General features: G+C 52.8%; 5 protein-coding genes across 5 annotated transcripts; 4 read left to right on the top strand and 1 right to left on the bottom strand.

Annotated features, from left to right (window-relative positions):
* Window positions 1-1,054: 1,054 nt before the first annotated feature.
* COCCADRAFT_6144 (uncharacterized protein) lies at window positions 1,055-2,155 on the bottom strand (the record flags this gene model as incomplete). Its single annotated transcript, XM_007715410.1, has 5 exons — window positions 1,055-1,339; window positions 1,387-1,655; window positions 1,699-2,019; window positions 2,082-2,097; window positions 2,150-2,155. The coding sequence occupies 5 exons, from the start codon at window positions 2,153-2,155 to the stop codon at window positions 1,055-1,057; spliced, it is 897 nt and encodes a 298-aa protein (XP_007713600.1).
* Window positions 2,156-2,333: 178 nt separating this feature from the next.
* On the top strand, window positions 2,334-2,507 carry COCCADRAFT_99619 (uncharacterized protein; the record flags this gene model as incomplete). The annotated part of the gene is made up of 1 exon (XM_007715438.1): window positions 2,334-2,507. One exon carries the CDS (start codon window positions 2,334-2,336, stop codon window positions 2,505-2,507), a length of 174 nt encoding a protein of 57 aa, XP_007713628.1.
* Window positions 2,508-2,759: 252 nt separating this feature from the next.
* Window positions 2,760-3,170, top strand: COCCADRAFT_6143 (uncharacterized protein; the record flags this gene model as incomplete). The annotated part of the gene is made up of 1 exon (XM_007715409.1): window positions 2,760-3,170. One exon carries the CDS (start codon window positions 2,760-2,762, stop codon window positions 3,168-3,170), a length of 411 nt encoding a protein of 136 aa, XP_007713599.1.
* Window positions 3,171-4,299: 1,129 nt separating this feature from the next.
* COCCADRAFT_99604 (uncharacterized protein) lies at window positions 4,300-4,719 on the top strand (the record flags this gene model as incomplete). The annotated part of the gene is made up of 1 exon (XM_007715437.1): window positions 4,300-4,719. One exon carries the CDS (start codon window positions 4,300-4,302, stop codon window positions 4,717-4,719), a length of 420 nt encoding a protein of 139 aa, XP_007713627.1.
* A 1,908-nt stretch (window positions 4,720-6,627) lies between these two features.
* On the top strand, window positions 6,628-8,373 carry COCCADRAFT_27335 (uncharacterized protein; the record flags this gene model as incomplete). Its single annotated transcript, XM_007715419.1, has 2 exons — window positions 6,628-7,133; window positions 7,188-8,373. The coding sequence occupies 2 exons, from the start codon at window positions 6,628-6,630 to the stop codon at window positions 8,371-8,373; spliced, it is 1,692 nt and encodes a 563-aa protein (XP_007713609.1).
* Between the last annotated feature and the right edge of the window lie 641 nt (window positions 8,374-9,014).

Raw genomic sequence — 9,014 nt, 5'->3', positions numbered from 1 at the left:
ACCATACGCCCCAAAAGTTACAAGGGTGTCTTACACCCAAATGACCTCACCCCGATCCACACCCACACTCCCACCGCACCCATCACGATCGCAAATCGTGATCGACCAATCCAACCCACCCCCTTACCTCCTGCCTCCCCCCATTTCACTATAATGCTAACTTAAGGAATGCCCCCCTCCCCCCTCCCCCCTCCCCGAATGACGCAGTTAACGTCATAGCATACCAGGGGTGCCGGGCGGTACCATCGCGATTGCCATTGCGTACGCGTACCTGTACAAAAGAAATCACCCACTAGCACAATTCCCGTTGCGTGAAGTAGGTAAAGTCGTAGATACAGCGTGTGAGAACGACTTGCATTGGCGTGCGAGAAAATCCTCCTTACACACACGCACACGCACACACGCACACACATGTACGCATACGCAAGGTTACGCGGATCCGCACGTGCACGCCTTCCCCCCTCCCCCCCCAACCAACCCGCGCGTTAGTAGTGGTAGGATTGTGGGGCGGGAGGAATGGCGTCAGTTCACATTCACATTAGGTTCTGCAGCACGCGAGTGCGGAAAGAAAAGGTTAGTGCTAGTACTTATGTATGCAGAGAAGAAGAAGAAGAAGAAGAAGAAGAAGAAGAGGGTTGGAATCTGAGGAGGGAGTGGAGCGGGGTGGGGAGGCCAGAACCAAAGGTGGGTAAGTACGGTATTGATGCAAATTGGGTTGGTTTGTACACTCAAGTGCGATGGTAAGTAGGCTACGTACACCTACTTTAGTTGGATTAGAAACGACAGCGGATGTTGCGTTAGGTGATAGCGAAGTTTTTTGTTTGCAGCGGTAGCGTCGAAAGATGCCTGCAGGTGTCGGGGAAAGTCGGAGGGTGGAGGAAGGAGATGACTCGGGATTTTTTTCTTTCTTGAACATGAATAGCGAATGATTTTGGGATCACGCAATTCTTTGTCTATTGGGGATATAATTCCGACATCGGGATGCGACTATATAGTTTATTTGACTATAGTAGCCCTGGAAACGACGCTGTCCCTGCACATGACTACAATCATTCTAACGCAGAAACTCGGCGTTCAAGTAGTCGACAAAGACCTCCTTTATCCGCGCCTTGGAAAAGCTGTGTTGTCGGTTTAGGGTGATGAACTGGCGTCGTATGCGCTGAAGTTGTGGGAGAGTCATTGGCGTCGCGGGCAGTTCAATGGGCTTCTCGACATCTGCTACAGCTATTTGTCCGCCTCCTTCACCAGCGTGATCTTTTTGGTAGACCATTATCTGCGTGAGAATGTCCGACGTCGTCTTGTCAAGTTCGTAGAGGTAATTTTGCTCGGTCGCTGGTTTCTATGAGAAGTTAGATTGGCGAAACGAGGAGGACCCAGAACACGCACCAGCACTGTCGCCAGGTTGGGCTTGACAGTCTTCAACTTGCCGTCACTGCCAATCATGGCTTCCCATATCTGGTCGCATGGCGGCGTCTCGTCTTCCTCAACCACAATGAACAATGGACTGTCCCAGCGCGTCATGCCATTGGGCTCTTCGTATCGGAAGATGAGGTTCTCAAAGACGTCCTCTTCGTATCCGCCGTCAGTCCCCTCGTCCGCCAAGAGTTTCTTGTTGTTCTCGCGACATCGGTCGGGCGGCGTGCCTACGTGCAGCTCTAGGACTGTTAGCGCAGTGACTTGGAAGCGACAATGCTGTACTGACCACGCAGCTGGGGGTCTGCAGGGCTTTGGCCTCGCAGTACAACTGGTAGCGAAAGCCCTTGATGTAGTTCAGGCCATCTGCGATAACAATATCATCCCGTGACAAGACTCTCTTGACGGCAGAATATTCTTCCGCACGCGCATCCTTCTCGGCTCTGGCCGTACGGTAGACGGAGCGCGGCACACCGAGAGTCTGATCATTGATAAGATGCACCTTGAGGCGGGACGTGCGGGCATCAGGAGGAGCGCTGGCAATCTTGGACTCGAAGAATTGCTCGAGTTGTCGGGCTCTGGTGGTCTTGCCCGCAGAAGGGAAACCTTTGGGCGGGTTAGCGAGAGTGGCGGCGGGGGCATGGGATGGAGGGGTGGGAGGGTGGAACCTGAGATTAGGATGAGCTGGCGGGCGTCAGTAATTAGCGAGTCTGGGGAAGGTTGGACGAGGACATACAGGCATGGCGGGCGCAGGGCGAGAGAAATTGGAGCCTACAAGGCGGCGGGCGCATGGCCTAGGGAAGATTGGCGCCTCGAGGCCCTAGCCAGCATCGGCAGATGTTGAAGAGTGACGAAATTTACACGCCGGGCTAGTATCAGATGGTCGGTTTGGTAGACGTAGTTGGTGCACATGGATAAGTATGCATGTAATCTGGAACTCCCGAGCCGCGGCCCAGGTGGTGCCCCGTCAAGCGTGGCCCTATCTTTCTCGTCGCCTTCTTTTCTTGCTTCTGTCCCGTCCTGCTGCTTTTTCCTCGCCTGCTGCCGACCAAGCACTGTGGATAGACGAATACGCACGTACCTACGGTCATTGATTTCTTCTACGCTCGCGCCAAAGATCGCCAGTGCAAGGGTGCATTCAAGGGTCCCCATACGCTACCACGGCTCCACTACTATTTACTTTATCCCTCCCGCTCGCCTCGGCCGCCGTTGCAACCCATCCACCGCCCTCTCTCTCTTGCTCTGCTCTACTCTGTTGCCTTCTGTCCTGTTCTGCCCTGCTCTGCCCTTCTCGACTCTTCACAATCCTCCAGTCACCAGCAGACCAGCCCAGACCAATCGCAGCAATGTCCAACTACTCGCAACAGTCGTACGGTGCCCAGACCCGACCTGCCTTCTCTGCCCTCCAGTCGTCCAGCAATGCCTCCCCAAGCTACAACAGTGCTGCTGCCTCCAGCATTGCCTCACGGTCCTCGACGGGTTCCGCGCCTCCTGTCTCGCCCTCGACGAGTCCTCAGAACCAGGCCTACTTTGGCTCCCTGAACCAGCAGTCGCAGCAGCAACAACAGCCTCAGCAGCAACAGCGTCTACAGGCCCAACGACACCCCAGTTTCGAGTACCAGCCCAATAGATCAGGGGCAGGCCACACCGCAGCTGAGACGACAAACTACCTTAACCAGGCTGCGCTTCTCGCCGAGGCCGCAAAACGGGCACAATTGGCTTGCGTCATGCGAGATCTCGACGGCATGGAGCTATGAGCAGGAAGAGAAGACAGCTGTGGAACACCAAGATCAACACAGACGATACGTTGCTATCGTCGAGTTGGTGCAGCGCTTCTCTCCTAGGCAATTGCCGGTAAAAGTCGGCCTTGCACCCTGACATACTTCACCTGCTACCCAAACTGAGTGGGTCCGGACAACAGAGTCTTCAGATCTCACCAGGCAATCACTCCACCATTTACACCAGACAATGTTTAGGCTAATCGTCCCTGTCTTTTCATTTCCATGATCCAGTCTTTTGGGTCACATTCCACTGTTGGCTACCTTTTTTTTCCATGGCGCGCTGCTTGGTTTATTTCGACTTTGTACATATTACTCCACTTGTCGGACCGACTAGTCTTTTCACCTTCCTCTTTCCTTACCTTATTTCATAGCTTGGAGTTTACACGGCATGGCGAGTACATACATACATATACGGGAACATGTTCCTTTTCACATGGCGGCATCGCTAGATTAGACTGTGCGGGGAACGATCCAATAGGGAGGCAACTGATCATACTTTAGTATGCATGCAGATGCGGGACATAGATCAATGAAGGACTTATTCCGATATTGTATGCGCCAACGTTCATCTTGCCCACTCACGGACCGAGGCTCATTGTACTTCAACCAGATGTGTGACGTCAAGATCAGGTTTTGTACAACCGCCTGCGAGAACGTCGATGCCTGCTTCTGCGCTTTGCGCCAGATCCAAACGCGTGCGACATGCCAGTATGCAGTGCCTCAGAGAGGCTCCCGTTGCGCCGTCGACCTGACGTGTTTGAAATCTTTAGTCGCGATACAAAGTTTATCCTTGCACCTGCATATCAGGCCACTGTCTTGTTCGGGTAACTTGAAGAAGACTAGACGGGAGAGCTGAATTGTAATCCCACAAGCAGAGTTTGGTAAGCCGCCTCAATAAGGGGTCTGGCGCTGTATGTTCCAAGTGGAGACGGACTTTTACGTAGTACGGAACGAAGCGTTGGTACAGTAGAACATACAGTGTGGGACCCGTTTGGAGCCGTGCCGTGTCTGAAAGGTCACGTGTGAACCCGTCTGTCGATCTTCGCGCGCCTTCCTTCTGGAATCCAGGGCCAACCTCACAACCAAACATCGTCGCATAGCCACGATGCCGTCGTCCGACTACGCCACAGCTTCGGGTGGCGCGCTGAAACTCAAAGGTGCTGGTGTTGATAAGAAAAAGAAGAAAAAGAAGCCCAAGTCCACGACCGACTCTGCCAAACCCGTTGATGGAGACGCTACGAGCGTTGCGAAACGACCGGGAACAGAAGACGATGCACACAGAACACCTTCGGGGACGCCCGCTCGCTCACTATCACCCGAGACCGCCGAACGATCGATAAGAGAGGGCGGCGGCAGACAAAAGACGGAGGCTGAGAAGCGGCACGACGAGATGCGACGGAAGAGACTGGAAGAGAAGATGAGGAAGGAGGGTGTCAAGACGCACAAGGAGAAGGTCGAGGAGCTGAACAAGTACCTCAGTGGCTTGAGTGAACACCACGACATGCCAAAGATCGGACCTGGCTAACGCACGATAACCGTTCCGTAGTTGCGGTGGTATGTCGTTCAACGACGTGCGATCCTACAGTAGGAGATGGATCCTACAATCCTCGTTTACATCAACATAACGGACGGACCATGGTGGGCATGATTGTGGAGACGTCAAAACGTTGACCGGGAATTATGCGCATACAAAGGGTATAGGAAAAGAAGATGCCAGAGTGTCACTGTCAAAGCTTTGAAGCTTGATGCTATCAACGAGCCTGGCAAATTGAGGGTCGGTCGTCCGTGCGGACAGTGCGCCGATAACAGAGATACCGTGTATGTCACACACTTACAAGATAATTCAACCCAAATAAGTGGATTTTGTTTCTGCGCTTATGAGATTAAGTATTCTTCTCGATCACTGGTGAACAGACGCCTTGTATTCATGATTGGGCCTGACAAGCGACCTAGTAGAAGACGGTTGGTGCAACAGCGAGCACGCGATAGAGATGGCAAACACCAAATACGAGGGATCCCTGCAAATCGATCCTACTCGAAGCGGCTGTAGTTCTCAATGGGAACACACTCCGGGAGTTACTCTTTCACTACTCTGAGATGCTATTGGATAGATGCACGTATTTATGCCGTTAGATGTACGGACGTAAATAAGCTGACCATACCTTGCCCTTTTGCCACCGGTAACCCGCGAATAGAGAGGCCATAGCGCTACTACCGTTGGACTACTGCACTATTGGAATGACAAGGGCGGCACGCGTAGGTGTGGGTGACCTGGACCTCACGACTCGCAACTGCGGCTTATTCTCACACTTCGTATCTACGAGCTTGAATTTCGAAGGTAACGCGACAGAGTCTTACCAAAGGCCCTTCGCATCGGGCGCGCTTCGGAGTCGTTCTGGTATTTCAAAAGTCCGTGTCCAGTTTGCGTCCACTAGCCTTATCAGAGTTGCAGCAGTCAGCGCGCAATTCCACCATGGAGATTCGTAGGCGCGGTAAGATGACCGGGATGTTTAAACTTTAAATTCGTTCCAGAAAGGCTTTCGAATGGCGACACATTCGATTCGGTCATTTATTACAAGCCCGCGATAGTGGCTTGGGTTGTGATGGGCTGGGGTACCTATTCACCTGCCGAGAGTGCTTAGCGCTCGACAGGTGCTTGCTTGCTTCGGCGCCAATGAGGCTTGTCTTAATGCCAAGTTCCATGCTTAGCCAGTGTTGGTTCTGCCTCGCTTGGTTTGGCTCTCGTACAGGGGGGTGAACGCTTCTCCGCACCTACCATACAGTCGAACCCGTTCTCGTCGAACAAAGTTTGGGGAACAACAAAGACTGTACGCAGAGAGCTGTCGAGTTGGGTGACCAAACGTGGTGTCTCCAAAGGTCCTATAATGCAAACAAACTCCACCACAACAACCACAACCACCAACGCGCATTGGGCACACGAAGCTTCACGATGTGGTGTGTATCATGCGACACAATCTTACCCCCACCCCTGGCCTGGCTCTTATCAAGCACCCTGGGCCTGTTCCATCCACTCGCTCGGCGCAAGCTGTATCGTCACAAGGCAATGTCTTGCTCGGTGCCACCGTGCTATTAGCTGGAGAAGACGCCATCATCCATTTGGGGAGCGGGGTGAGCCGAGACTGCGCGTGTAGGGTGCAAGATACCGGCCACCCCGGACTAGCCTGCCTTCTGCTGCTGTACGCCCTGGTCCAGGTCTTTGCCTGGTTATCGGCCGGGGGCGAGGTACGACCGTCAAAGGGCCATTAATATAAAACTGAACCTAGTGCTTCCGTCCGCTTCGTCTGCGGAAACCATCAGCTTCGTTCTTTTGCTTCATCTCGCTGTGCCGTGCACACTCCCTTACAAGGCCTTGCATACTCCCACAGGCCTGTACACACCCGTCATTGGCAACGACTGTTAGAAGACAGCCATCATGTCACTCACCGACAATGAGAAGCAGCACTATGCTGTTGGTGGTGAGTCTCCCTCCGACCATGGCACTGGACATGTCGGCGAGATAAAGGACAACGCGCTCGCCGAGGCAGCTGGTCTCTATGGATCGGCCCAACAAGCAGAGGACTATGGATATGTCCAGCGTGGCCTCAAGTCTCGTCACATCCAATTCATCGCTTTGGGCGGTACCATTGGTACTGGTCTGTTCCTTGGTATTGGCGGTGCATTCGCTCGCGCTGGTCCCGTCTCTGTCCTCATCGGTTACACTCTCACTGGTCTTGTTGTCTACGGCATGATGCAGTGTCTCGGCGAGATGGCTACATGGCTTCCTCTTCCCGGTGCTATTCCTCAGTATGCCGCTCGTTATGCGGATCCTGCTCTTGGTTTTGCCGTCGGTTGGAACAACTGGTACAACAGTTCCATTACTCTTTGTGCCGAGATCTCTGCTGCCGCTCTTCTCATCAACTTTTGGGATCAGGAAGAAAAGTAAGTGCAATGCACAGTCGTTGATAACAAATAGATGCTGACTCCACCCTCTAGATACAGTCCAGCGATATGGATCACTATCATCATCGTCATCATCGTACTGCTGAACATTTTCGCTGTTTCGATCTACGGAGAGGCTGAGTTCATATTCGCTTCGATTAAGATCATTACCATCCTCGGACTCCTTATCGCTGGTCTCGTCATCATGCTCGGTGGTGCTCCTGACCACGATCGGAGAGGATTCAGATACTGGAAGGAAGGCGCCATGAAGGAGTATGTCGGCAAAGGTGACACAGGACGTTTTACTGGTCTCTGGTCCACACTCGTCAACGCGGCATTCTCGTACGGTGGTGTGGAGATGGTTGCCGTTGCCGCTGGTGAGGCTGCTGACCCGCGCAAGAACATCCCCAAGGCCGTTCGTCGTGTCTTTTGGCGTATCCTGTTCTTCTACGTCCTTGGAAGTTTCATAATTGGAACGACCATCAGCTCAAACGACCCCCAGCTCACTGACGAGAACGCCAAGGGTGCTCAGTCTTCGCCGTGGGTCATCGCGATGAAGAATGCCGGTATCCCAGTTCTACCGCACATCGTCAACGCTGTCATCTTGACTTCTGCAACCTCGTCCGGCAATGCCTTCCTGTACACCGGCTCCCGATACCTGTTCAGTATCGCCCAGAACAAGCAGGCGCCCCAGTTCCTGCTCAAGTGCAACAAGAGCGGTGTGCCAGTCTACTGCGTCGCAATCACAGCCTCCATCTCTTTGCTCACATACATGAGTGTGAGTGCTGGCGCCAACAAGGTATTCACGTGGTTCCAGAACTTGACCACGATTGCCTCGCTCTTCACATGGTGCTCGATTTGCTACACTTTCACCCGTTTCCACAAGGCCTGCCTCGCCCAGAACGTCGACCGCAACACGATGATCTTCAAGAGCAAGTGGCAACCCTACCTCGCCTGGGTGGCTTTTGCCTACTTTGCGCTCATCATCCTTTTCAACGGCTTCAAGGTCTTCACTCAAACCCCATGGGGACCTGACCAGCTTACCGACTTCTTCACTGCCTACATTGGCATTTTGATCTTCTTCCTCCTCTTCGTATTCTGGAAGGTGTTCAAGCGCACCAAGATGGTGAAGCCAGAGGAGGCAGACATCTGGAGTGGCAAGGCCGCGCTTGACGCAGAAGTATGGCCTGAGCAGATACCCCGCAATGCTCTTGAGAGGTTTTGGTACTGGCTTTGTTAGGTGGAAAAAGTTGTTGCTGGTTGGCAATGGTTCAAGAAGCATTATACGAGTAGTAGTAAAACAGTACATACGTAGATGCAGCATCGCGACATACTATACGGTCGTCGATACGTTTGATAAATGAACTAGGGAAAAACCCACGTTTGATCAAGCATTGGGCGCCTTAACAATACTGACATTAGCGTACATGTGACGCTGCAATGACTGTTGCTGGGAAGTGATCACACACGGCTCTGGCCAATTCAAGAAGTATGTTGATGAAATTTGTATACTGAAAGACTTTGCGCAGCATCTAGTTTTCACAAATGTTCATGAATTGGCTGCGATTGGTGCATTGACAAAGAGTATACGTATAGAAACACGTGCTTATACATGTGACAGTCGGAATGCCGAACGCGTCATAAGTCTGTTTTCTCGTTCCGATGCTTTTGGCCTTGTGATTACCAATGACCGCAACCACGGTGATGCCTCAGAGACCTCGATGGGTAGCTATATTGTGGCGCATGCATGTCTCCATCGGGGTGCGGGAGCCACGGGGTGCGCGGACGGCTTTAGCCACAATGTTGTCTGTTAGAGCCGTCGCCGCCCCATGCTCCTTTGGTGGGTGATGATGCGTCCCGAAGCCTATTAGTGTTGGCGGC

Source organism: Bipolaris zeicola (genome assembly GCF_000523435.1).
Source record: "Bipolaris zeicola 26-R-13 unplaced genomic scaffold scaffold_105, whole genome shotgun sequence".
Taxonomy (NCBI): Eukaryota; Fungi; Ascomycota; class Dothideomycetes; order Pleosporales; family Pleosporaceae; genus Bipolaris; species Bipolaris zeicola.
Note: the sequence above shows the minus strand (reverse complement) of the source record. Positions and strands in the feature narration are given on the sequence as shown.